The 27077-nt window shown below is 60.3% G+C and overlaps 2 protein-coding genes across 4 annotated transcripts; both read right to left on the bottom strand.

Annotated features, from left to right (window-relative positions):
* Window positions 1-6770: 6770 nt before the first annotated feature.
* On the bottom strand, window positions 6771-12293 carry LOC121074787 (collagen alpha-1(I) chain-like). Its single transcript, XM_040567309.1, has 3 exons — window positions 12272-12293; window positions 9325-10337; window positions 6771-6916 (listed from the first exon to the last, which is right to left on the bottom strand). The coding sequence occupies exons 1-3, from the start codon at window positions 12291-12293 to the stop codon at window positions 6896-6898; spliced, it is 1056 nt and encodes a 351-aa protein (XP_040423243.1). The 3' UTR covers window positions 6771-6895.
* On the bottom strand, window positions 11170-26836 carry TFRC (transferrin receptor). 3 transcript variants are annotated; one of them, XM_040567774.1, is made up of 19 exons: window positions 26697-26836; window positions 25007-25077; window positions 23395-23608; window positions 22593-22815; window positions 22237-22380; window positions 21515-21611; window positions 20999-21121; window positions 19696-19791; window positions 19387-19526; window positions 18837-19006; window positions 18424-18543; window positions 17715-17800; window positions 17523-17586; window positions 17088-17155; window positions 16651-16715; window positions 16165-16246; window positions 15044-15265; window positions 14430-14570; window positions 11170-14151 (listed from the first exon to the last, which is right to left on the bottom strand). In XM_040567774.1, the coding sequence occupies exons 2-19, from the start codon at window positions 25037-25039 to the stop codon at window positions 13909-13911; spliced, it is 2331 nt and encodes a 776-aa protein (XP_040423708.1). In that variant the 5' UTR covers window positions 25040-25077; window positions 26697-26836; the 3' UTR covers window positions 11170-13908. The 3 variants fall into 3 exon arrangements, with proteins under 3 accessions (XP_040423708.1, XP_040423705.1, XP_040423707.1); XM_040567771.1 differs by having other exon boundaries at window positions 26572-26708; XM_040567773.1 differs by lacking the exon at window positions 26697-26836 and adding an exon at window positions 26538-26574.
* Between the last annotated feature and the right edge of the window lie 241 nt (window positions 26837-27077).

The raw sequence follows: 27077 nt of genomic DNA, 5'->3' as shown, positions 1-27077 counted from the left end.
CAGCGGAGCCGGGGGAGCCGTGGAGGAGTCATGGTGGCTACAGCCTGGTGGGTGACGGCCTCCTCCTGGCCCCCGCGCCGCTCTTTGCCAGCTGGGCACAGCCGCCCCACAAATCCCCTGGTGCAAGCAGGGGGCTCAGCGCATCCCCGCAGCACCGGGGCTGGCGGCAGGACGCGGGGCTGTCCCTCTCCTCCTCCTCCTCCTCCTTCCTTCGTGCTCTCCAGCCTCTCCTTCCCGACCGTCCTGCCCTCCCCTTCCCGAACGCAATCGGGCCGGGGCCGGACCGGAGCCGTGGCGTTGGCGTTTTCCGAGCAGCGGCCGTGGGCTCGCTCCTGGCTTTCTGTGGGGCTCCCCCCCAGGCCGGCAGCCGGGCATCGACCGCCGTCCCGGCCCGGCTGCCCGCGCAGCCCGTGTCCCAGGAGGGTTTATTTTAGCTGCGCGTTGGCCCGGCGCTGGGCGGCGAGCCCAGGGGGGCCGGGCTCCGATCAATGTGCTGCTTTCTCTCTTGTTCAGCGGGCGCTCCGGCAGCTGCACCGCCTGGGAGACCGGACCCCCGGCTCCCATTGCCATGGAAACCTCGCTCCGGCCTTGGGAAACGTTCCCGGGCCTCAGTTCCCCCCCCCCCCCCCCCCCCCCCCCCAAGGAAGCGAGGAGGGAGGGGAGACATCCGGCCCCGCGCTCCCAAAAGGAGGCGGCAGGCACGACGCCAGGGTGATGGGCACCGTGCCGCCGTCGCCCCCGTGGGCCCAAAGGGACGGCGGGCGTGCTGCCGGCCCCTCAGGCCTGCGCCTGTCTGCCCGGGTGCCAGGCCCTGCGGGGTGCTGGGGGAGGTGGGCACGGGACCCTCCGCGGCCACCGGTGTCCCGGGGCTGGCTCCCGTCCCCGATGGGGCTGGGGCCAAGGGCTGGCACCCGAACACGGGCGCGTTGTCCGCCGGCGAGCTCCCCGGGGAGAACAGCTGGCGGTGCCGGCAGCCGCGGCGTGAGAGAGGAAAGACCCGGGGCACTCTCCTGCTGCGGCCCCCCCAAATCTCCAGTGCTGGACCCCCGCTGCAGCCCTGGCTGTGCCGAGGTGCCCGGGAAGGGGATGGGGCAGGCGGGGAGCCCTCGCTGCGCTGGAGGAGCCTCCGCGGTGGCTCCCACCGCCGGGATCCCGGCCGGCACCCGGCACAACAGCCCCATTGACCGGGCACAGCCGGGCACGGTGCCCTCGGCACCAAGCTCTGCCACGCGCCGGCTCCCCAGCCCGGGGGACGCTGGGGACGCGGGGGGTTCCCTGCCCCACGCCGGTGCATGGCCCCCAGTAGCCAGGGGCAGCATCTGCGCTGCCTCCAGCACCCCCAAGCCCCAGGCAAGGCTGCCCAGGTCAGCGCAGTGCAGCAGGCAGGGCCTGATCCTGCACAGCGAGGGGCTCTGGCTGTGCTCGCTGTGCTGGGGAGGCTCCGTGCCTCAGTTTCCCTCCTGGCATTGGGCCCACACATGCAGGGGTAGCACGGAGACCTTGGGTCAGAGACCAGCGAGCAGAGTCTGATGGTGATCCCCATGCCAGCACGGCAGCAGGGCGCGGGGTCACTGTCCCCAAAGGCTGTGGGACGCAGACAACAGCCCCCCAAAACCCAGGATACTGCATAGAGCCGCGGCGCAGGGCGCAAGGGGCTGGGTAGCACAGTGCAGCCAGGGAGAACGGGGCCCCCCCCCCAGCCCAACCTGCAGCTCGGGGGATGCACCCTACGTGCGCACACACTCATGTGCAGGCGGTGCCGACTCTCACGTGCACCCCAGGACCACACACGCGCGCTCCTGCAACCACACGCACCACGCACACACCCCGACACGTGCACGACCGCAACCGCACCACCGCCGCCCCCCGGCGCGAGTGCTAACGGCGCCCAAACACATCACCTCCGCGCGTCCCCCCCACTCCATCCCCACCACCACCCTCCCCGCAGCTCCCGCTGTGCCCGGGCGCACGTGCGCAGACACCCCGAGCCCCGCGGCAAAGCCCCCGGTGCTCCCCCTGCGCACAGCACCGCCCGCACCCTGCTCCCCCGTGCACACACATCCATCGTGCCCGGGCACCGTGCGCCCACGGGCACCCACCCGCGGCACGGCGTGGCACACACACGTCACGTCTGCCCGCTGGCACCCGGCTCACCCCTGCCAGCCACGCAGCCATCGGCGCATCGCGCACACCGTGCACGCCCTCCCGAGGCGGCGCGCGGGGGTGCAAACGCACCCCGTCTGTCTCCCACGCTCAGCGCTGCCCGTGATGGCACCCCGACATCTCCGTCTGCACCCACAAGGTGCCTACGCGCCGGTGCGCTCCTTATACCCCCAGCACAGACCTGCTACACGCAGCTTTATGCCTCCCCAGCTGCGCCCATACCACTTACACCCCCGTGCACACATCATCCATACGTGCACCCCCCGTTTTTCCACCTCCCCAGAGCAGGAGGTGCCTGGGGTGTGCAGATCCTGACCCCACACCGGACCCTTCCCCAGCATCCAAGCGCCCCCCACCCCTCGCTCTCATTTGGGGAAACTGAGGCACGGCGGGTGAGAGGCACCAAGGCACCTGCCAGCCCCCTTCGTGGGGGGGAAGGGCCGACTCCTAATTTGCCCAGGGACACCCAGGGCAGGGGACGCGGGTCCCTGCCAGCGTGGATGGCCACTGGCCTGGCCACCAGCCGCCCACGCCGGGCACCGTGCCCGCCCTGTGGCACCCCCTCCGTCCCCAGACCTGTGCCAGCGCCCGACGAGCCAAGCTCCTGCCATGCCCCAAGCTGCATCGGGAAGGGACAATACGTGCCGCTGCGGGGACACCTGGGTCCCCACCCCAGCACTGCCCCCCTCTTCCCCCCCAGCAATGACATTCCTGCCCCCATGCCTCAGTTTCCCCAGCAGGCAGGAGCAGCCAGCCCTGCTCGTGGCTCAGGACAGGAGCGCAGCCATGCGGGGCGGGTGCTGTCCCCATGCCACCCCCGCAGCCGGACGCCGCAGGGCCCCGACACAGAGATGCCATGCAGGGGAGCATCGCTACGAGCCCCCCCCCCCCCCCCCCCCCCCCCCCCCCCACGGCCCAGCAGGACCCAGCACCTCTCGGGGACACACGTGCCACCGGTTCCCCACGGCTCCCCCCCGGCACTGACCCGCCGGCACGGCATGCCCAGGGTGACGTCCTGCTGGGGGGGCCGCCCGTGGTGCCCACCGCCCGGCCGCGGGGCTCGCAGCCCGGTGCTGTCCGAGAGGCTGTGGGGCAGGGGGCCGAGCATCTCCTCCTCCTCCTCGGCGCTGCTCAGGCGCTGGTAGTCGCACCTCTCGCCCATGGCTGGGGCCGCGGCGGCGAGCGGGGGGCTCTGCGGAGACGCCCGCGCCTGCCTGGGGGCGGCGAGGGCTGGAGCCGGGCGTGGGATCACATGGCAGAAAGTTGCTGCAGTTCCGGAAAACAGCGAGAGGGTGAAGGTGACCGCGGTGATGGAGGGGAAGGAGGGAGGGAGGGGGGGGGTGGATGGATGCAGAGGGGAGGGGGGAAAAAACAAAAAACAAAAAACACAGAGAAAAGGGCAGCCCCTTGGGCACCCGTCCTCACCCCGAGCCCTGGCATCGCCGCCTTCCTCCCGGCTCCGCTGCCTGCGTGCCCGCTGTCCCCCCCGGCACCCGAGCGGGGAGGAGGTGGCATCGGTGGTGGTGGCATCGCCGCCCGCGCTGGCGGCCCCCTTCTCCCCCCAGCCCAGCGGAGGGGAGCGGAGGGGAGCAGCGCCCAGCGGCTGCGGCTCTGCGGCAAGCGGGGTGGGGACGGGGGCAGCGTGCCCCGCTGCGGGGCGCCCACGGGGGGCGAAGGGAGGTGGGGAGCGCAGCATCCTCGGCATCCCTCCCGCTGCGGGCACCCCCGCGGCGGCGGAGGGGGAAGGGATGCTCGGGGAAGATGGCTGCTCCGCAGCGAGCCGGCAGCGGGGCCGCGCTGGCGCAAGCTCGGCAGGGCAGGGAGCGCGGCCGGGCCCCGGTTTGATGGGGTCCTGGGGTTGGGGGGGGGGGGGGGATGTGCCGGGAGGATTTATCCTGCGATCAACCCTCTCGCCGCCCTTATCACGGTGCTGGGGGTCTCCTGGATGATGCGTCTGCCTGCAGCCCTCCAGCATCAGATGTGGTTCCAGGGGGTGGGAAGCCACCCCCCGCGCGGGGAGACGGGGAACCGGGACGGGGGACCTGTCAGCGTCCCATCGGAGCCGCCCCCGTGCCCTGACACCGCCTGGCTGGATGGGGGCAGAGCCCCCCGAGCAGAGCTGTGAGCACGGGAGGAGGCAGAGGGTGGGGGCCCTGCAGCCCCCCCCGCACCTGCCTGTGCTCGGAGGCATCGCGCAGCCCCGGGGACCAAAAGGCTCCTGGTGCCAACACCGCAGGGCGCGATGCCCCATCCCGTCCCCCACAAACACTCCTACGTACCCCCATCTCTCCCCAGTGACCCCCCCACAGCCACCCCCTTATTCTCCCCTTCGCCCCCACCACGCATCCAAACCCCTGGCTAATCTGGGGGGGGGGGAGGGGGGGGTGACACCAGGTGGCCCATCCTGTCCCCCCCACACCAACCCTGCTCCCATCACACCCCACATCCCGGGGGGCGCTGACCCCGGGGGGCTGTATGGGGGGGGGGGGGTTGCGCCCCGGGCAGGCTCTCGGCGGCTCCTCCTGCCATACCACAGAGGTGAGCTCAGCCGCCGAGCCGAGCCCGCGGGCGCGGGGCGTGGGAGCAGCCAGCCGCCCCCGCGCGCGGCCCGCCGGCGTCACCGTGCTGGCACGCCGCGGGCCGGTGACTGACGCACGTGCTATGTATGCCACCGGCCCTCCAGCCACCCAGTGCCCGTGTCTGTGTCCCCACCATCCCAACCCACCCCACCCCACCCCGACCTTCCCCCCCGGTGCCGGCGGAGCGGTGCGGCGGGGGGGTCCGTGCCCCGTCCCCGCGGGGTCACCCCGCGCATGCCGGCCAGCCCCAGGTGACACGGGGGTGGGTGGCACGAGCCTCTGGGTGTTGCGCTGGGGACCGAAACCGTGCCAATCCCAGCACCACGGACCCTCAGGTGCTGGCTCAGCCAAAACCCAAAGCATGAGGTCTCCGGAGCAGGACGGAGAGCACGACACCCGCGATTCCCACCAAAACCACGGCCACCGAAGCCCCCGGGGCGGTGACAGTCACGGTGACCACAGGGCGTCCCTCCCACCGCAGGGACACCAGACCTCCCCAGCCCTCCAGGCAAACCAGCATCCCAGTTTGTCCCCGCATCCCTCTCAGCATCCCCGGGGCGCACACAGCAGCATCCCGCCCTGCGCCCACCCTCGCCCCGCTCACAGCGCCCCGGGGGAGCCGTCGGGGCTCCGAAATAGGGCAGCCCCCCCAAGTTGGGGGGACCGGGTCCCCGCTCACCTCCAGCGCATCGCCCCGCTCGCCGTCACATCTGGCCGTGCTGGGGCCCGCCACCCCCCCTGCCACCTTCCTGGTGGCAGTGTCACCTGGAAGTGATGTCACCGGCAGCGGCACGGCCGCGGCGCCCCGGGCTGGCTCGCTCAGCCCTGGCGGGGCCCAGGGGCGGCCCCAAATTGCACTGACAACACTCCCCGGGCCGGCTGCTCCGGCGCAGGCGTGCGCGCACACACGTGCAAACACACACACACAGCACGGCGTGGTGAAGAACAGGGCTGCCGGCTGCATCCTGCCCGCCTGCGGGATGCTGCTGCCCGTGCTCCCTGGGGACCACCCGCTGCCGTGCCACCCCGGTCCCCTCCACATCTCGGTGAGCCCATACCGGCGTGTGTTTCGCATCCGGCACCCAACGCAGCTCGCTGGGGTGTCCCGAGCAGCCGGCACGGAGGGACGGTGACACCCGCGGCGGGGGCGGACGGCGAGGACGGGGTGCCAGGTGCCCCCACACTGCGCTCTCCGTGCCACCGGAGCCCGATGCCATGGCCGGATCCTGCCTCAGCGCGTCCCCTCCTCTCCGGGCAGCAATCGTCCCTCGGAGCCTGTCCGGGAGCAGCCGCACCCAGCGGTGCCCCCCCGCCCTGACAAAGCCCGGCGCAACCCCAATCCTCTTCCTAAGCCTCTTTCCTCTGCTAAATCCCCGCCGTATGGCGAGCGGTGGCGGCACAGGCAGCCAAGGGGCAGGCTGAGGGCATGCTGCGCTCCCAGCGTGGCTAGCAGCCTGCCTGGCTGGACCACGAGCCCACGTGCAGCCACGGTAGCCCATCGCACCTGAGGGGCTGATCCCCATCTCTGCATCCGCAGCAGGATCCGGCCCAGTCTGCAACGCATCCCCAGGGGTGATGGGGGAAACAACGGGGCCAGGTGCGCGCCCTGTGCTGCCCAGGGTGCATGGAGAGGGGCAGGGGGCACACACGACCCCCTGGCCAACCCCCATCTCGTCCCCATCTCCATTTGTCACCGAGCAGGGCAAGCACCGGGCTGGTTTAAGGGACAAACCAACCCTGCTTCGGCACGAAGAGGCAGGAGAGCAGTGCAAGCCGGGAGAAAGGGCGAGAACGCATGCAGCGACCGCGTTCCCCGTGGGCACCCCCGAGCACGGCACCCCCCGCAGCACCCACCTGGGCCCCGTGCCCCGGGCAGCACTGGCAGAGCGCGCAGCTGAGCCCGGCGTTGCCACGAGAGGGCACTGGGCTTGGTGTCACCGAGCACTCGGAGGGACACCCCCTTTGCAAACCAGCACCCCAACGCAAAGCTGGTCCGTGCCCAACAGCTCCCGTGCTGATCCTACCTGGGCCGGGGCGGCCGCGCTGCTGGGGTCCCCTGGCAGGGCTGCTCCGTGTCCCGGTGTCCCCGCGAGGCCGGCGGTGACGCAGGATGGCGTCAGGGCTTCGCCTGCGCAGCCATGGCAGGGCTCCGCTCACGCTGGCCGCAGGGTCCCCTGGGGCCAAGCAGGAAGGAGAGGTCAGGATGGGAGCCTGCTGACCCCGCACCCGTCGCCTGCCCCAAACCCTGTAAGGGTGGAAAACCAAACCCGGGGTCTGACGGGAGCCCCCCAAAATGCCCACCTGTGGCTGGCATGGCAGCACCCACGGTTACCCTGGCCGTGGAGCACCAGCCTTGTGCACGGGGGGATCTGTCCAGCCGGTGCTGGGGGCCAGGTCAGAGCTGGAAATGCCACCCTGCACCCATGGCTGGGCTCCTGCTCCCCTGTGAAGGAGCTTATCGGGGCCACGGGGAGGGAGAGGGGCTCAGCACCCCTGGGTGTCGGGCAGGCTTTGCCCCATGGTGCCCCCAGCCCCATGTCCCCCCCGGGCTCAGGCACGTCCAGGAACCCCCGACCTGCCCCAGCACCTGGCGCTGGGAAGGGACGGTGGTTTGGAGCAGAGCGGTGCCCTGGCCAGACCATTGAGCATCTGCTAGTCATTAGCGCTAATTGAAGGCAGCCTAATTGGCCAGGCTGCAGCATGGGCAGTGCCCCCTGGGGCTGCTCAGCCAGTGCAGCAAGCTGAGGTCTGGAGCGTAGCTGCAGAGGGGCAGCCGGGCACCCCACGGGGGACAGGGCACCCAAGGGACCCTTCTGTACTGTGTGGGAGCAGGAGCCGCACGGTCTCACCCTCTCCTGTGGCACCACACCTGCAGGAACCGGTGGTACCGGCACAGGAGGCCCAGCTGCCCCCCCCCTGCAGGCACAGCCCCCCCCAGCACCGCACCCCCCCGGCTCTCCTCCTCCTCCTCCTCCTCCTCCTCCTCCTCCTCCTCCTCCTCCATCCGTAGCAGCTGCAGCGTCCCAGCGCCGTGGGTGGCGGCAGGGGGAGGAGGGAGAGTTTCTCCCTAAAGCTCCCTGGGGCTGGCACCCCCAGCCCGAGGCGATGCTCAGCCAGCATCAAGGGGTGCCCGTGGGCGAGCGTCGGATGGGCTGGGGGCTCAAAACGGCCTCCAAGCCCTTCCCAAAGGGAGCAGGGGGCAGAGACGCCTGGGAAGCTTCCCCCTGGCCCTACAACCCGGGTGCGCGGGGGGAAGCTGCTCCCCCGTTGTGCCCCCCAAGCCCCAGGGGAGCTGAGTCACGGCTGCCACCCCCGCACCCTGCCCGGGGCAGCGGCACAGGAGAACCGGGCACCACCGGCGGCCTCGCAGCCGTGCTTCCCACAACGCCCCACCGGCACCACGCCCCACGCTAATGAACACCGGGCTAACGAGGCCCCGGGTGGCTCAAGGGGCTGCTAACTGGTTGCGCAGCCCCGAATCCCGCTGGTGCGCCCCCGCCCGCGCCCCCAGGCAGGGGTTGGTTCGAGCGGGACCGCGGGATGGGGTTTTACCCGCTCGGGGGGCTCCCTAAAAAGGGTCCTGGAGGAGCAGCCCCCCCCCCCCTCCGGCCCGGCTCCTCGTGCATACCCTGCGCTCAGGCCGCAATTTTAGCAGGGTTTCCCAAAACCCGATGGCCTTTGCCAATTCGCCAGCAAGGGTTTGGATGCAGAGGCCCGGCACCGCGAGGGCACCCACGGCGCAGGGCGGCGCGCCGACGCCGCAGCAGCCCGGGGAACGCGGGGCAGGGGGGAGAGGCCGTGCCGGGGCGGCACCACGGAGGCGAGCGCGTGGGGAAGCGGCGGCGCCGGGCTCTGCCTCGGCCTGCCCTGCCCAGACGGCACGGCCCTGGCGCTTCCCCGGCCCGGGGCGTGCGGGAGCCTCGGCGGCGGCTGCGGGCAGGGAGGCTGCCCCGTGCCCGGGGTTGCTTCGGCTCCTCCAGCCGGCAGGGCGAGGGGCACGGGGCCGAGCTGCTGGCTGTGGGTAACTGGGGAGGCTCCAAACCCGTCCGGAGCTGTGGAGCCGGAGAAGCAGCGGTGAGAGGACGGCAGCAGAGCAGGGTTCCTCCTCCTGCTGGGGAAGGATCCGTGCCGAGGCTGCCGAGAGCGCGTCGCCAGAGTTAACTTTTAGAGCAAGCAAGAAAAAGCGAGCAAAAGAAAGCGTCCTGAGCGCTTCGGTGAGAAAAACCTGCCCCGATGCGGCCAGAGGCGGATGTGACGGGGATGCGGAGGGTCTCCGTGCTGCTCCCGGCGCTGGCAGCGGCGCGACGCCCCCGAGATGCGGGGCCGTGCCCGGAGGACAAGGGTCCTCTGTTCAGCCCGGGGAGGAGGAAGAGCAGAGCAAAAGAAAAAAAAAAAAAAAAAAGGAATCCTTCCCCCGGCTTCCGCTGCGGGTTCAGACACCAAACCTCGGCGGAGGGGAGCAGGGGGACCGAGGGCGAGCATCCCCGGTGCCTGCTGCCGGGGATGCCCGCAGTGCTGCAGGGCACGGTGCCAGCGCCGCACCGCCTCCGCCAGCGGTCCCGGTGCCCGCGTCGCCCCTTACCTCAATGCTCACGGCCGTGGCATCCCTCGCCGGGTGTCCGGTGCCGGCGTGGTGGCGTCGGCGGGGCGAGGAGGGCCGCGGGCGGGCGGCATGGCGGGGGGCGCGCTCGGCGGGGTCTCCGCCTTCACACCCTGGCCTGGCGTCGTCGCGGGGGCCACGTGCCGGGGGGCTGCTCCTGCTCCCCGCGGTAGCGCTCGCCCTCCTCCTGCACCCCACCCAGCGCCTCCCCTTCCTCCTGCCGACCCCTGCGCACCCACCAGCGGGCTCGCCCCGGGGGGGGGGCTGCCGCTGTCCCTGCGGGCGCCGCGCTCCTGCTGCGCCCTGCGGCTCGGGCCCTGCTCCTGCCGCGCTTTGGGGCCGCGCTCCTGCACCCCGCGCCCACCCGCCCGGACCCTCCTGGCCCCGGGGCTGCCCCCCTCGGCCCCCCTCGCCCTCCGCACGCCCACCCGAGGCTCGCCGGGGCTCGGCCGCCCCCTGGGAGCCCCCTGCTGCTCGCGGGGGCGCCGCAAGCCCGGCGGGGGCTTGGTGCCCACGGTGGGCACCGGCCGGTCGCCGCGCTCCTGCAGCCCCGCGCGCACCCCCAGCAGCACCCGCTGCCACTGCCCCGGCCGCCCGGCCCCGCCGCCGCCGCCGCCGCCCTCCGGTGCCCTCCCGCCGGTCACCAGCTCCTGGCCCCGGGCTCCCAGCCCCGCTTCTTGCACCCCCTCCGCCAAGCCCCCCGCCTCCTGCACCCCCGGGGCCACGCCGCCGCCTTCCTCCACCCCCGGGCTCAGCCCCCCGCCCTCCGCGACCCCCGGCCCCCGGATGGTGCAGGCGGCGCCCCCCGGCCCCGCACGCTGGGGGCTCGGCTCCGGCGCCCGCTTCCCGGTGCCGCAGCCCCGCCGCGGCCTCCCCCCCCCCCCACCCCGCACGGCCCCTACCCCGCCGCGGTGCGCGCTCCCCGCCGCCGGGGCGCGCTCCCGGGGCGGCGCGCTCCCGCCCCGGCCCCGCTCTTAAAGGAGCCGCGCCCCCGGCTTTTACGTAACGGGAAGGGGGGGGTTAGGGGGGGGTGAGGAGGGACGGAGGGGCAGGGAAGGGCCGGGGGAAGGGAGGGCGGGCGGCCAGGGGCGGCGCGCACGGAGGGACAGACGGACACGGGGTGCAGGGGGTGCCCGGGGCAGCAAGGGAGGAAGGAGCTCCTCGGGCACGGGCCCCCCGAGCAGAGCCAGGGCTCCTGGAGGCGCTGCCTCCCACCCCCCAAGTGTCGCTTTTCGGGGGACGCACCTCAACTACGATGTGACATTGGCGTGAGGGAGAGGGGAAGGCAGCCCAGAAAAGCCCAGGGGAGCTTCCCCGAGCACTGGAAGCCCCCCGAGCAGGTAAGGTAAGGCTGCAGGGGGCTGGGGGGGGGGGGGAGCACCAGGGCAGCGAGCAGGGGCAAGGACACAGCCGAGGGGAAGGGCTGGGAGCCACGCACGGCAGCACCCAGTGCGCCGATGCACGAAGAGAGGGGAGCAGGTGAGGCCTGGCCTCCTGAGACCCAGGGACAGCCAGGCAGCAGTGTAAGGCCCGGACAGGTGGGAAGTCCCACAGTCAGCCTCCTGCCGTCCCCCCCAGACACCCCCGGCTGCTTAGAGCCACCACCCTGGGGACCTAAGAGAGAGGAGGCGGGTACCAGCCCTGTAAGGGGAAGAAGGGCAGAGGAACTCGCATGCGTTATTTTTCCACATCATTGCTCACGCCCTCACCCCCATAACCTGTCGTGAGGCAGGACTGTGAGCACGCCGAGCCATGGTGAAAGTTGAAGCTCACCCGTGTCCGCAAGAGCCCGACGGCTTGGCAAGAATTCACAAGAGGAGTCGAGTGTTCAAGCTTTACAACTTTATTCAAGCAGACAGCAGGTAGCCTAGAAACAGACACTGCACCCCACACCGCGTCAGATGCCAGGACTGAGCGAGGGGTATCAGCACCCCAGCAGCCACAGCTGTGGCGTCTCCCGCCTAGCCAGGGTTTAATCTTCCTCTGCTGGTTACAAAGCACATGATTAAGTCTGACATCAAGATGCATGCAAACGCTACAGTGAAGACTCCTAGACAGCATCTCTTAAATGCCACCTGGAGAAGTGCCACTAGAAAACAGTAACACAAACAGGGCTGCACACATGCCTCAGAGAGAGCAGGGTACTTAAAGAAGAGCTAGGAGTTGCATAAGCCTGGACCTAAGGCTTCCAAAAAGACCGATGAAAATCCAGCGTGTCCGTGTCCCTCTGCCCCCCCCTTCCCCGAGTTAGCGAGAACTAAGCTTACCAACCCAGCCACGGACTTCTCCTTGCCCGGTCCGTGTGGAGGCCCAAGTCTCCGCCCCAGCTGAACGTTTGTTACCTCAAGGGCACTTGCTTTGAGGTTTAAAAGCCAGACCAAACTTTTTGCAAAGTACACGGCAACGCGCAGTAGTGTCAAACAGCAACAGTGCTGAGCGTCAGGTCAGGGAGCAGGGTGGCACCAGGAGAAAGGTGCCGGTGATTTCCCTCACGCGGGCCCAGGAGCCAAGGCTGGGGCTTTCTAGAGAGACCTGGGGAGGGGAGTAAGCAGGCCCCCGGACTGCCAAAGCAGGCCAAGTTCTTCCTTTCAGTAGTACGCTGACCTAGCTAGAGCAGCTGCCTGAGTCCTCTAGGCTGCGGTCAGCCCGAACCCCCACACTCACCTTTAATTCACCAAGTCTTTGGAAGGAAGTTTACTAAATCACAGAGCACACAATCTATCTAGCCTAGCTTCCACTAACATTCAAACACCAGTCTCAGGACTGGGGGCAGGAAGCCACTTCGAGACAGCACAGCTATGAGAAAGTTCAGCTTAGAGGGAAGGTAGAGTCTAGAGAAGTACATAACAGGCTGAAGTTTGTATTTGCATCACCACAGGAGAGCGAAAGAAATATGACTGCGGGAAGTTAATCCACGTTAGATACTAACCATCCAGCTTTGCAGATGACATTGCATGATAAGCATAAAACAATTATGGGAAACACTGTCCCCGATAATTAGGTACACCCATAGTGCAACATATGGAGGTCACTGCCTCCGATATAACACTGTGGTAGGCAAAAACTACCTTGTTCTTTACACATTATGGAAGACACTGCCTCCGATAATGTCAGTTAGGTTTCATGATACATAAGGTACTGGAAGTTTGCAGGAAGCTGCCATTTAAAATTGGGCCAATGCCTAATCCAAGGTACTTTGCGAGTGCTGCAGTGGGTGGAGCAAGAGCTACACAATGAGCCCTGCTCAGGGTGCCTCTGCCCCTCCGCCCCGGCCAGCAAGGAAGCTGCGCTCCCCACAAGGGGGCAAAGCTGCCAGAAAGGGGGGGAGAAGAGGGAGTCCTAAGGCCAGAGAGGCACAGGCACCTCGGGGAAGCCAAATTTGCAGTATTTGAGTTCTCACCCAGGTTTTCAGCATTTCAAGGATTGTTTTGAAGCGCAACCCGGAGGCTTGTTACCAGGTTTGCACCATCAGGTTTCTTCCAGAGGGGCGTTTTTGCCACAGAAAGCTTAATTGCTAGTTTTAAGAAAAATAATAAAAAATAAGTAGTTGGGGGGGGCTTGTTTAGATTATTTCAAATGCAAAGTTCCAGTATCATGTTTGATTGTAATAGCAGATGCTGCTTTATTCAAAAACGACAGTATAACTGTCATAATTATGGAAGGCACTGCTTCCGATAATTATCTTCTATAAAAAAACCACACCATTTATAGTGAACGCTGTCACTGATAAATAAATAAACAAATAAATATCTCAGTGCCAAACAAGAGCCATCCTGCAAAAATGGTATCAGCCAAACAGCGTTTGGCCAGCAAGAGACTCGATTTCGCAAAAGGCCCCAGCTCTGCAAGGTCTGAAGTGCCAGTCCTGAGCCATTTCTCAATGCCACAGCACTCACGGAGGCGCCGACTAAGGATACAAGACGGGGCATTATATAGCCTTTGGGTTATCCTTCCTGGGTGCCGAGACCTGCCTTTGCAGAAGCAAGCCTCCAAGATTTTATTGGAGCCCTGCTGTTGAGAAAAGGCAGGCCGGGCACTTCAGAGCTTGCTGCTAATCCAGCACTAACAGGCTAGTAGTAAGCTGTTGTAGTAAGCTGTTTTACTCTTGAACTATAGTTTTGTGTCTGCAGCTCCCTGGACAGAGAAGAAATCCTTACTACAAGCTACAAACAATAGAGGAATCCATTCCCTGTTCTGTCACCACATTTAGGAGGCCAACAACGAAAAATAAACACATGATATGGTACCTCCCCACTCAAGGTACCGGTTCAGGATTCACCTGAGCTGTTAGTTCTCAAGTATACCAGAGAGCAAACGCCACAAAGCAGCCGTACATGACCGGGTTGGACTATGGTCAGATGGGAGCCTGATCAGAGAAGATTTCATGGAAATTTTAGTACCTGCTTTTAAACTGCCTCCTGTGAATTTGTGAGGTGAGATTTAAATTTTATCTTCAACTTTGGTCAAAAAGGGATCTGTTGCCAAAAAAAACCTCTACAGAAAAATAATGCCGTGTTAGGGAGTGGGTTTCCTTTATCCTGTACCTTAACCAGGTGTTTGCTGTGTCTAGAATGTATTGTCTGTATTCCAAATATCACCCTCTAACGCATTGGCAGCCCCTTTAATGGTCCAGGTCGCCAGGGCCAGCTGCTCTCTCAGCATGTTCAAATCCACGTCGCTCCTGCTAGTTTTCAGCAGCTGCAGATGCTCCAGCAGACTCTGCAGGGTGTGGGAGCCTTTCCCGAAGAAGATGTGGCGAAGGGGAGCATCTTTTGGCGAGAGATACGGGGAGAGGAAGTCATATTCCACCTGGAGCAGAGGTGCAAACTTCAGGTTACGCTCACCGCCCAAGTTTTTCTTTCCTAATCTGTCCCATCACGAGCCCCCAGCCTCCCACCCCCACCCAGCCCTTTCCTAGAGCAGCTCTGCACAGGCCAGATCCTCTCCTGACAGCAGCAGTCGGTCACATTAACGCTACATAAGAAGAGACACGGATCTGCACAGTGTCCACAGCTTCCAAGTGGAAAGCCCACCCCAGGCAGCTCTGTCCCTTTGCAGAGGGAGGCAAACCAGCTGCAGGCACCTACCTTCATGATCCTGTCATTCAGGGCTCTGCGGATGACCTTGTTCTCCTTGTCACTGTTTTCGATGTCTCTTCTCAGTGCATTTGCAGCTCGCTGGAAGTCACCACGGGCAAGAAACAGCCAGTCCAAGTTCAGCCCCAGCTCCTGTGAGGGAGGAACTGTTAGCAAACCTGATTTTCTTCTTTTGCTGCTCTTACCAAGTTGTTGTGTTTTTTTTTTTTTTTTTTGCCAGTTAACCAAGTAGCAGAGCAAGTTCCTGGCAGTCTTTCCTGAGGTCACCGAGCACAGTGACGTTCTCTCCCCACCCACAGTTTCTCGTACTGTTTCAGCAGAGGTGCAAATGAGATGCAAAGCTGCACTGTGAATGATATTCAGACTAGAAACAACCACAGCCACATCCATTTCCTCAAGAACTCTAAAGCCACTGTAGCTAAACCTGTCTGCCACAGCTACCATGTCTGCACTGTTCCATAAGGAACATTAATTCAGATCACATCTTGTGACACTCATGTCAAGAAGAAAGATGTCCACCCAGTTACACGTAGTAGTCAGAGCCTTGTTAACACACGACCCCAGAACAGCCTACAGGGTTTCCGTGCATTCAGATCCTTTCTTACCTTCACATCCTGATCGTAGACCAAAAACTTTTCCTGGAACGCTAACAGTTCCTCACTGTATCTCCCAAAGTCTAGGAAGAGCTCATGGTCATGGGTCAGCCTGAGAGCTATTTGTCCAGCTACTTCCGCAGCAGCACACAGAAGAGCGTACAGACTGTTAATCGTCTTCAGGTTCTCCACAGTGTCCTGAGTAGTGCCCAGGAAGGGATACTCCTCATCTTTCTACAAGAGAGAAGGCGTAAAAGTTAGACAGCAATGCTTCTCCAACTAGGAGTTCTCAGCTCCCAGCACATCCCATCAACTTGTGCTCCTATGTAGTGAGATTTGAGGGGCAAAGTTTCAGAACATGAGGGAGGGGAACGGAACGCCCTCATCTAGCCCCTCACAGCCTCCAGCGATCAGCCACGTGCCCTGTGAGTTTGTTAGGCCCGAGACACACAGACCCATTCTGTCAGAGCTCCCTGCGGAGCTGCAAGCAGGCAAACCATCACCCAGTTCAGTTAGTGCTGACAGCGCTCTCCAACCCTTCTGAGCAGAACAGCCCAAGATTTTTGTGGAGGAAGCCTGACACTCGCAAAATCCAAGCACTCAGGAACCAAGGAAGCTGTTAGCAGAAAGGGTCCCAGCTGCACACCTGCAGTAACAGTGCAGGCTGCCAGGCTGCTGCCATTTTGCCAGCACCAAGCTGCAACAGCAGATCTGGAATGTCTTGAGTTTCTATTTGCTCTGGCCAGCTGTACAGCTTCCCCAGAGCACCCTGCTTGCTGAGCAAGCAGGCTGCAGTACATTCTCTAATTGAAGTAGTGGAAGCTTGGCATCTCTTAGTGCTTTCAATTTCTACATCGTTGACATCTGAGCCTCCAGAAGAGAGATGGCCCCCTCTCCCAACAGAACACAAGCATCCAGGACTCTCAAACAGGAGCTAAAGGCCAGCCACGTCCCAGGAGCAGCCTTCACAAGTACTGCCCCAGGTCCAGAGGCTGCACCTCCTCCCTCAGAGAGGCTCCTGCATGGACACTGAGCTCAGGACAGCAGCTTGTGCTTTGCCATCCTGGAGAGCAGCGATCCCTACAGCACTTTCCACAGCGCGAACACTAGGCAGGCGGGCGGGCAATACTTACATTGTAGAAACCAAAGGACACCACTGGGATTCCAGAGTACGCCAGAAAAGGGAATGCTGCGTTATCTAGGCCAAAAGGAACGCTGCAAGAGACGGGTATAGTTACCGACGGGTTTAGACAGCCCAGCTGAAAAGCTACAGGGCTCAAGTTGAAGCTCTGAGCCAACTGGGCTACTCTGTCTAGACAAGACAGGTTTTGGCAAGGAGTCCGAGCCAAGTGCTAAGGGCTGCTGGTCCATTTCCGGCCACTGCTCCTTGTACAAGGCGGTTGTTGCCCTGCAAAAAGGGTGTCTGAACTGCCTACGGGCAGCTTGGGGCAGCACTCAGCACAGCTAGTGCTCTGCTGGTCACGCCTGCCTGACTCCAGTGCAGCAGGGAAAGCCCGCCCCGGACAGCGGCGTGCCATTCCAGCGCAAAGAGCAGAAGCAGTTTAGTTTGTGCCTTTATGGAGATTTGCTTTCCTCAACAGCAGGACTGGAATACTTACATTGATTTTACCCAGTCGGAGCCAACTCTGCTATAGAGGTTTCCTAAGTTTGTCGGATCCTTTACCTGCAGAGAGATGACAGTCACTGCACTTGTTCTGACCTCTGTTTAGGCTTCCAGGCTGCTGGGTGTGCCCCAGAGCTCACAGAGGCCAGTCAGGTGTGCTCTCCTGACTGTTCTTTACACGAGCACACTCCATGCAGGACAGGCACTCACTTCCCACCAAACCGTGGCATTTATTAATTCCAGATTTTACATAAGTGAACTGCAATTCCCAGAGCCCAGCTGACTTCAGACAGGGCCCTCCAGAATATTTCAGCCCCTCGTCTTAAGTGCGGCTTCTCTTTAAGAGGTGCCAGCTCTGCTGAGGAAAGGGACCCAGTGGAAAGTGGCTTAAACTATTATCACACCTGATCCACCTGAGACCCTTCAACTCACCCCCTTCATAGTTCTCTCCAGCAGCGCATACAGCAGGGGGCTAGCAGAAATCTTGATGTTTTTTGTGCCTGCAAGAGAAAAGGGGTGTTTAACACACTGACAAGTAATTGCCAGAACAGCTCAGACCTGCGACCGAGCAACAAGGCCTTCTGGGTCAAGTGATCTACAGCTTGTTGCCAAAAGGTTTTCAATACACACAAGGCAGAAACTACAGGAACCTAGCAGAACCGTCTTCTGGTTCAGGCTGCAGCAACCTCCCGGTTTCAGTGACAGCGGGCCAACAACAAACGGAGTCATTCTGGCCTTCAGCCAAACACCCACCACCACCTCTAGCACAGTCAGGGAAGCGCCTCCATTTCTGGAGGCTAATGGATATCTGTCAAACTATCCTCGTCCCATGGTTTCAAGAAAGCAAAATTAAGAGTGGCAAGTTACCCAGGACTGCAGCATCCAGGTTGATGTAAGTGAAAGCTTTGGCATGCAGCGTGGCTGAGTACCCCTAGAACAAAACAAGCATTTTAGGATAAGCAACGGCAGCATAATACGAGGGAGTTTATTCCACAGGGAAATGTGGAATGAGAAATGACGACTGAGCAGTCATCACACAACAGTCCAAAGAACCAGTACCTCCAGCCATTCCGTAGCACCCACAGCGCCGTAGTCTCCCGCACTCCAGCTAGCGAAGATGATGCTTCGCCTCGGTTTGTAGCCATCTGCAAAGAGACAGACTGAGATCTCCGCCCTTCCCCTGAGACGTGGATTAGCACTCCGGACCTGGGCTGATGAAGTCACCTGCTGCTCAGACAGAGCTGAAACATTCTGGCTGCCGCAGACAAACATGTGCACTAGTGGCAGCAAGGGCACTGTACCCTTTCCGGCCCTCCTCGACCTTCTGCATGCTGCAGAGCTGCGTGATGAAGCCACATTCTCTGTATTTTACCCCCTTTCTTTATTCAGAATTAACCCTGGGGACAAGAGCACTCGCACTAAGTGCCACCGTGCAGCCCCTACCCCTCCAGCTGGTCAGCTGCTGTTTTTCACCTCCAGGCCTGGCTGTCCAATAGCCAGCTCACATTTGAGCTTTGCAGTGCACACTATACAAGGATATTCTTGCATTCAAGCCGTATCAGATACGAGCAGGCAGTCCCTTGGAAGCAAACGCTGGCTGCAGACAAGCTGTCTGTGTTGGACAAGTAACAGCTTCTCAGAAAGCTTTGTCAGATTTCCCACACATTCTCAAAGGATTATTTTGTAACTGGGCTCTCCAGTGTTAACACACACAGACCTAAACCTGTATCAACCCCTCAACCCCACGCTTTTGTACACAGATATTTACCATTTTTCACTATGTCCGAGATCACACGGGCAAGTTCCAACAATATAGCAGTTCCAACGCCAGCCTTGGCTGCTCCTGGGCCCCAGGAGTCTCTCTGCGCTCCGATCACAACGTACCGATCTATAAAGGAGACATCAAGATCTGAGCTGCGAGCTTCAGATTGCAAACATCGTCTACCAAAGAGGCAACTTTGAGCTTTTGTGCCAGGAATCAAGTGCAGAGTCTAACCCTTGTATGAAGCACACTGCTTTCATCTAGCCTTTCCCTGGCACTGCAGTTCAGCTTTTCTCTTAACCCTCAGAGACGGGTCTTGCTGCTACTGAGGCTGTCTCTGGGAGCAGCTGCCATGTTATGGAGATCACAGAAGACGAAATGTTCCCCTTGAGTCTGAGCCAGAGGGCAGTTGCTGTTACCTGGTTCTTCAAATCCTGTGATAGCACCAAAGATGTTCAGAATCTTCCTGTCCACCATGATATTGTTCACGTCCAGTTTCACCATCAGCTGCTTGTTGCTGCTCACCGTCATCTTACAGACCACAAGGCCACCTCTCCACTGGGGAAGGCATGACTCCCCATCCATTTTGCTGAGGGGAAAGGAAAAAAAACACCTCTGAACTCATTATCCAGCTCTGGCCTCATTTAACTATCAAAAAAAAAAAAACCACACCATCAAGCCTGCAACTGCAGGTGCAGCCTTGTTCAGAGCTTGCTCAGGAACAAGCCTGCAGCCCTGTGAAGCCCTGCTAATTAAGTGCAGAAAGGAAGAATGCAGAGGCCAAGAAGAACTGAACACTAGATTAAGACCTGCCTTTAAGCACGGAGACATGGATGAGCAACATTTCTACAGCCAGTTGCAGTAAGTGTTCCCTGCGATACACAGCACAGACCAGCAGAGAGCTCCCTGGGCTCGCAGCACCTCATCATCATTCTCACCTCTGCAGCAGAGCCACCAAGAGCCCGTTACCTGAACAGCTTGCTCGCTGCGTGGCTGGAGATGGTCTGAACAGCAATGTGGGGTAGTCCTGAAGATTCAATGGGAGGAAACTGGGTGTGGTTGAAAGAAGGGAAGCCTGGGGTGTAAGGGTCTCCGGTTCCAAGGTGGGCCTGTGGAAAGTAAGGAGCCCTCATGTCTCAGGAGACCAACAGTTTCCGCCTACACAAGGGCATGAAGCACTGCTGGGCTGGAAGCCTGCAGAAGGACTGCTACAGTTTGCAGCCCACAGAACGAAAGCTTCATGAGAACGGCAGACAGGAGAGCCAACTGCGTACTCACATGCCCAAACGGGACAAGGTCGTCTGTGTTTCCATACTCGTACGGATCCAGGTACATCAGCACACCGACTGCTCCTTTCTCCTTGGCGTTCATAACCTGAGGTGCAGAGCAACGTTAGCTGCGCACGTGCACAGCAAGCAAGGGGAGTTCAGGCAAGTACATCAAGTAACGGGTGTGAGGGGCTGAGCTCCTCACTGCCCAGCTCCACAACAGGCTTTAAGAGCCACCTGACAGAGACGTGTACACAAGGACATGAAAGCTAACAGCCTTACTCCAGGCATGTCTCTAACACCCTTCTGAACAGTTACGACACTCCTTGATTAGCGTCTCACCCTGCAATTCCTTCAGCACAAACTTACTCCTTGGAGCAGCTTGGAAGAAAGATGCTATTTAATTGCGATTATGGTCTGTTTTCCCGAGATTAAGTTTATCTCGGGACAAGAAGCCACTGGAGGCCCATCTTCATGTCAAAAATAGAGACAGAGCGGCCTCATCAGGTCCCTGTTTAATGCCTACAACCCAGCTGCCTCCAGTATGCCACAGGTCCAAACACTCCTCCAAGACCACACACCAGTTTGAGGAGCGGGAATGGGACTGGAGTACCAGTGGTCCCCACTTGTGGAAGCAGGTTTCAGCTTTGTCCGTGTCCACGATGCACACTGACAGGCAGAGCCAGAGCGACACCCAGCAGCGACACCCCAGCCTCTCCACAAGCACCCCTCTGAGGGGCAGTTCTGAGGCAGACCTAAAATGGGCTTGTGCACAGGACTTGGATCTTTTAGGCCGCCTGGCTGTTCCGCATCGCTTGCTATGAAGGGAATGTTAAACAACACATGGCAACTGACTGGGAAGGCAGTGCCAGCACCTTCACTCGGACCATGCCTGCAAGAGCTCAGTGCAGACACGGCAGCCGAGCTTTGAAGGTACCTGGTCGCAGCAGCAGGAGGTGCCCTGGGGGCTGAAGCTGCTCTGCTTCTAGCAGCTGCACCTAGCCATAGCAGCCAGCTCCGCACGCGGCAGTTCGCAGACTGCCTCTCTCTGCCTCTTAAATGCTTGGCTATCCCAACCAGACTGCCAGAGGCTAAGAACAGCAGCCCCATGAGTGGTAACCAGCTCCATTCAACCTCGGTGTCCAGACCTGCACGTGGAAGCTTGGAGCAAACAAACAAGACCAGGCCTGCAGGACAAGCCTACCTATGAATTCTTGCGACGTGAACTGAGGTAAAGTGGTGTGACTACAGAAGAAAAAAACATAGCTCCCTGCTGCCACGTTTTGCCAGGCTTTGGGCCACAGGCTGCTTACCTTCTCAGCAAGGGTTATTTTGCCAGCTCTGACAATGACTATGGTTCCATTCAGTTCAATCGCTGACTTCTCTAGCTTCTGAAAATCTGTTTTCTGTCCATAGTTTGCATAGACTGGTTTGCCCTAGGACAGAAACACTGGTTATAAACACAGCAGTCCTGTGCTAGGAAGGCACCTGAAGCACCCTGCCCAGTTACAGAGCCTGGAACACATCAGCCTGCCACTAGCAGCGCGGAGTTCAATTTCAGCAATGTAAACTCTGATCACACGCAACACACGTATTGGAGCAGTTCTGTCAAAAGTTCCTGGCTGGATCCCAGCAGAGAAATTTAAACACTAACTTCTGCCTCTTGACAAAGTAAGAAAACTGCCTGGGCCCACTCTTTTCCCTCCCTCTCCCCAGCGGCTCTTTAATTGGGAAGGCCTTTAAGCAGCACAGGTCTTGACACAACGTATTTCACACATTGCCACCTGACAGGCACACAAAAATCCCAGGATTTTCTTGGAGTCACTTACAGTAACTGAGCCGGTCTCACTGTATGCCACATACGCATCAGGAGTCTCCAGGTCCTCTTCTTTACCATCCTCCAAAACGGACACTTTGTTCTTGGTGCTGTTAAGTGTCAGGAGACAGCGTTACATTCTTTCCTACGTTAAGTGCATATTTAGCTACCTCACGTATTTCAGCGTAATAACCCTTGTAATTCTGATCAAGTCCATGCAAAGCCTGAAACAGGCCAACTCATTCCAGTGCTTTCACAAAACAATCTCGGGGATTGTTCAGACATTAATGAAGGAAATTCCACTCCCCTAGCATGAACAGACAGGAGGACCTGGGGATGTGAGCTGTCAGCCCACTCAATGGCAGCTGACACCCTTCTGAGCTGCTGGGAGCCACCGCCAGGTCTGCAGCACCTGCCTGGGTAACAAGACATCACCCTGCTATCAGTCTTGGGCACGGGGAGTCTACTTTTCAGCTGAGCCTTTACTCTGTGTGTTTTCTCTCCATTGCTTACCCATGCTTTAAGAGCCAGCTGTCCCAGCTAAAATTCAGAGGACTGCTACTAGGTCCTTTGGATTTAAGGAGCCTGAAGAAAGGAGCAGCTACAGCTTGGCTAGATAAGGGCTTCTTTGGAGAGAGGTAACTGGCACGCAATCTCAACAGCAATTAAGTGTTTACTCAGGACTATGGAGATCCATGCTATAAGGGAGAGACCTGCAGCTTTTCATTAACATACCTGCCTTTGACCTGCAGCTTTATATAGTGCTTATCCTTCCACACTTGATTCAAAAAGAAGCTCTTGAACTGGTCATGAATGTAGATGGCCATGTTCTCATCTTCACTCTGGCCAGCTTCAAAGGAGTACTTACTTGCTCTTTGCCTGCAGATAAAGGACGTATGGCTTAGGCTACAGCACCAGGCTGCACCACAGCCCCCCAGCCTACAAACCCAATTTGGATGAGACATTTAAATCCACCTTTAACCACGTGCCCCCCTACATCGCCACGCCTCTTGTTCTCCAAGCAAGCCTGAGTTCTGCTCACAGGCTTTGCCTTTCCCATAGCTGTAAGCTAAGCTTTCCGGAACTGTTACCTCAAGTTCTCCTCAAGACGCCTTTCTGACAGCTTATTTGACAACAGGCTCTTAAGATCAGGCCAGTAGAGGATAGGTGGTCCTTGAACCTCCTCTTCCTCAGTTTCATCACCATCCGCTAAATAAGATGCGGTAGGAGTCACCTCACACTTGCCACTTCCCTCCAGACACTTGGCAGCCAGCTGCATTCGTCCACGGTAACTCAAGTAGCCGATCAGAAACCCTGCAGAGAGGATACATGTCAGAAAGATGACCACACCAGCGCGCTCGCAGCAGCCTGACAGTTAAGATGCAGCACTGTTCTCACACCATTTTTAACGAGCTGGAATACCTAGGGACAGACATGAAGGAGTATGCAGCCTGACATTTTGCCTGAGCTAGCACATTTTAAGGCACACTGTAGACCTGATCTTGTGCTTGGCAGAGTCCCTCCAGACAGGGAGGAGAAGGATTGCTTTACATTGGTGGCAGTGCTAAGACCTTGGAAAGACCAGCATCCAGCCTTACTGATGTGTTCACCCACATCTCTAGAGAAGTGCTAGGAGTTGATAAGGGGAAAAAGCAGTGACTGGTTCGCCCTTTGGCTAAGTCACAGTCCCGCTATCAAGCTTCACACTTCTGTGCCCAATTCTATACAAGTCTGAGCCAGGCGTTCTTAAGAGTTAGTGACAAGAGGCTGCAGCCTGGATCCAGGCTCTTTAATTCTGTCCCGAAACAATACGAATTCTAACATTAGTGGATAGCCTCAAGTAACCGCATGGAGCAGAGCCTGGTACTTAGTTTGTTTCCCACCCTTTCTTACCAATCAAAAGGAGGAGAAAAGCCGCAATGACTAGGAAGCAGAGGTTCTTGCCATTCCTCCACGGCTGAGCCACGTGGGCATGCAGGTGCTCGGGCCTCCCCGCCTCTCCTCCTTCCTCATCATCAGCAGACAGCTTCATCTCCACATGGCTGTTGTCTCCGTCCGTTTGCCGGGCAATGCTGAAGCGAGTGTACGACATCGGCTCGCCACCGAACTGTGTCGAAAGACAGCCACGTGATGGTAGAGAGTCCGCTATGCCAGCCTACAGCCCCCGCAGCCAGTTGCACTTGTGCTAAGTACAGCGTGTTCATCTGAAACCGCTCCAGCACAGCCAAGTGTCGGCTGTCAATAAGGCAGGCTGGCTGCTAACAGACACAGCTGGACCCACTCGGGGTCTCCAGAGCCTCGCAGCTGTTTGCCCTGCACAAGCTCAAAGCTACGCTAGTCAGATTCTAGCCTGGACTCTTCCAGATACAACGCAGGCAACGGTATTGACATTTCCCATGGAGCCCCTTGGCAATGGCTGACAGAAGCAGAATCTCCTGGTCTTCAGCAGGAATGCACTGGTTTGACCTGAACACGCGCGACTTGCACAGAAGGCAACTTGGATCAGAACAGAGGAAAGGAAAGGCAACCCCTCCATAGCCGTGCCTTTGAGCCACATTCACTTTGACGCAAGTAGTCTCATCCAATATCTGTATAATCTTGTATTAAGCTGCCCCAGGCTACTCTTAAATCACATTATCGATGAGTATTATAGAGCAGCTAGGCTGAAGAGAGATGATCCATGGGAACCCTTATAGCCTTAGCTGACAGGAAGGCAGGGATGCACTTCTCACATCCAGCAGCAATGGGAACCATTTGAGAGCTCTTTTTCAGCGCCCAGGCGGCGTAGCTGACTTAACTCTAAGCAGAATCACACAGCTCCCATTAGAGCCACCGAGCCCGCTTGTAGCCATGCTTGTGCTTGGGTACTTGCTGGGGACAGGCAGGAGGCTGGCTAAGAGCCAGAGGAATAGTTCTGGGAGCAGCAGTCCTGCGGCCTCCCTGCTATGCTGAAGAAGCAGGCGGCAGAACGTACCCAAGCTACTACAGTCTGCCCACGCTACCTGAAATGAAGTGCCTGGCAGCTCTTGTAACTGAGGGGAAAAACTGCAGCAACATCTCCCCAGTACTAGTTTCAGAAGCACGTGTCACAAAGGCTGGCTTTGTAGTTGAGCTCCCCTTCCCTCCCCCCTAGAGAGGGCATAATAGAACATGTGTTGATTGTCCCATGCTGATTGTCCCAACGGGCATTTAATCAGCTTCCTCATCAGTACTTCCTCCTGGAACATTGTTCAAAGCTCACTTGCCCCTCCACTTATCGCTTTTCCAGCTTCTTCAAAGACCCAAGACACTGTAGCAGTTAAAGATAACCCTACCAGACCGAACAGCTTAAACCACTTCCTTATCATACATAGCCAGCTAGCTACAGCAACTTGCACAGTAGCACCTAGCAGCACGTTAGACTTTCCATCCTCTGATACCAACATGGACTTCGCTGAATCGTACTTCTACAGTATTGCCAGTTTGTCACCGAGAGATAAATGGCACGGGGGTGGCAGTGTCTTACCAAGTTAGAGATTGCTGCTCTGGCATGGTCCATCGCCTTCTGGAAGAGTACCCACCAACGTGACTGAAGCCCTAGAAGTTCAGAGCACAACAAATCAACTCAGGCTGTTCCCCTGCAATTATGTAAGATGCCCAAGATCAGCCACAGCCACTAGCAGAACGTTTGCCCACGGATTTTATATAAGCCCTTCTATATAAGTCACAATGTTGGTTACACTAGATCAAGCTTGCCCCTTAACCTTGAACACAACCTGAAGTTCACACATTCACTCTGCAGATGAACAAACATTCTTTTTGTTGAAACCCAGTGGTGGGAAGGGTATAACTGAGGAGTACGGCCTCACACAGCTAAGTTCAGCCAAGGCTCTTGTCAATTGTAGGGCCACCTCCACTTGGGAAGGGCTCACAAGAGGTAGCTGCTCAGCAGTGACAAGGGACAGCACACGGAGACACTGGGGCTCAATGACAGCACAGAGACATATATCTGACTGGTAGCCAGAGGTGGCACAACACCATCATTCAGAAGCTGCACCAATTCCTACCCTACAGGAACACTTTCATCTGGAAGGTCCCTTCCAGGTGACTATTTCTTTATAATTTCATAAAGACAATCTCCACGCTGGCCCGTCTCCCAGAATGACTAAGAGCAACCACCCAAAGACACTGCAGGTACTTTTATAGCCTGCATTTCCCTGGAGGGTATAACTTATGATTTGAATCTGTTTAGCACTTCTTCCTTGGGAAGATGTTTGAAGGAGCTTTGTAAGCTAGTGACCAGGCAGCTTGGGTTGGGAACATGCAGCCTGAGCACATCCTCGAGCAGTGCTGCTGAGAAATGGCTTTGAGCTGGTGCATGTGGGCAGAGCACTCGAGCTGATCTTCAGATGCACGTGGATTATCACCTTTACACCGCGCAGCTCTGCACCGGGAGCCAGCAGCAGGGACCAAAGGTTAACAATGGCCTGCCATTTGTTTCACCTTTCCCTCAGAACAGGGCTGCGGGGAGGAGACGAGCCCCAGCAGCCTTTCCAGGCGATGTTTCGAGGCCCAGGCCGCCACCCGGCAGGCGGAGCAGCCACCCCGAGGGGGGAGCGGGCAGGGCAGGCTCCGGGAGCAGCTCGGGCAGGTGAGGGACGGGCTGGCAGCGCCCAAGGGCCTGCAGGCCCCGCGTGAGGAGGGATGCTCGGCACAGCACTGCGGCAGCGCCCCCGTTACACCCGGCACCCGCATCCACCCCCCCTCCCACACACACCTCGACAGAGGGGGGAAAAAAAAAATAAATAAAATAAATAAAATTAAAAAAAAAAACAGGCGAGGAGCCGCCTCTCGCGAGGTGCGGTATCGCGGGCAGGGCCCGGCTGCCAGCCGCCCGATAAGCGGCGGGGCCGATACGCCGCCCTCCCGGGGCACGTCTCTCTCCCCTCAGGGGCCCCCTCGTCGCCTCAGCACGGCGGCGCTGCTCCCCCCGTTCAAGGTCAGGCGGCCATGGCAGCGCCCACGTGCCCGCCCCTCCCCGCCTCGCCTCACCTCACCTCAGGGCCCTTCCCGCCTCGGGGCCCTTCCCGCCTCGGGGCCCTTCCCGCCTCGGGGCCCTTCCCGCCCCGGCGCGGCGCGCGCCCTTCCCGCCCTTCCAACGGCCGCAGCCGCAGCCGCCGCCACGCGCGCGCGCGCGCCCTTCCCGCTGCACTCACCGCCGCCCCGCGCCCCGAGCACACACTGCGCGCCGCGGCGGCCGCCGCCCGGATCATCGCTGCACGCCGCGCCACGCCCCCTGCCGCCCCGCCGCCAATCAGCGCGCCGCGCGCAGGCGCAGGCGGGAGCCCCGCCCAGAACCCCCGGGCTGTCGGGGAGGTGGTGCCGCCGCAGTTTCTCCCCCCCCCCCCCCCCCCCCCCGGCTCACCTCAGCGCTGTCCGTGCCTCGCTGTGTGTCTGCGTGTGTGGAGGGAGAGGCGGCGCCGAGCCAATATGGCACCGCCGTGCTGAGGGGAGAGGTTGTGACTCGGGCTGTGGGGACTCCCTGAGAGCCCCCCAGCAGTGCCTGCAGCCCTAATAAGCGCCGCCAGCGCGCAGCA

Source organism: Cygnus olor, chromosome 9, assembly GCF_009769625.2.
Source record: "Cygnus olor isolate bCygOlo1 chromosome 9, bCygOlo1.pri.v2, whole genome shotgun sequence".
NCBI classification, from domain to species: Eukaryota; Metazoa; Chordata; class Aves; order Anseriformes; family Anatidae; genus Cygnus; species Cygnus olor.
Note: the sequence above shows the minus strand (reverse complement) of the source record. Positions and strands in the feature narration are given on the sequence as shown.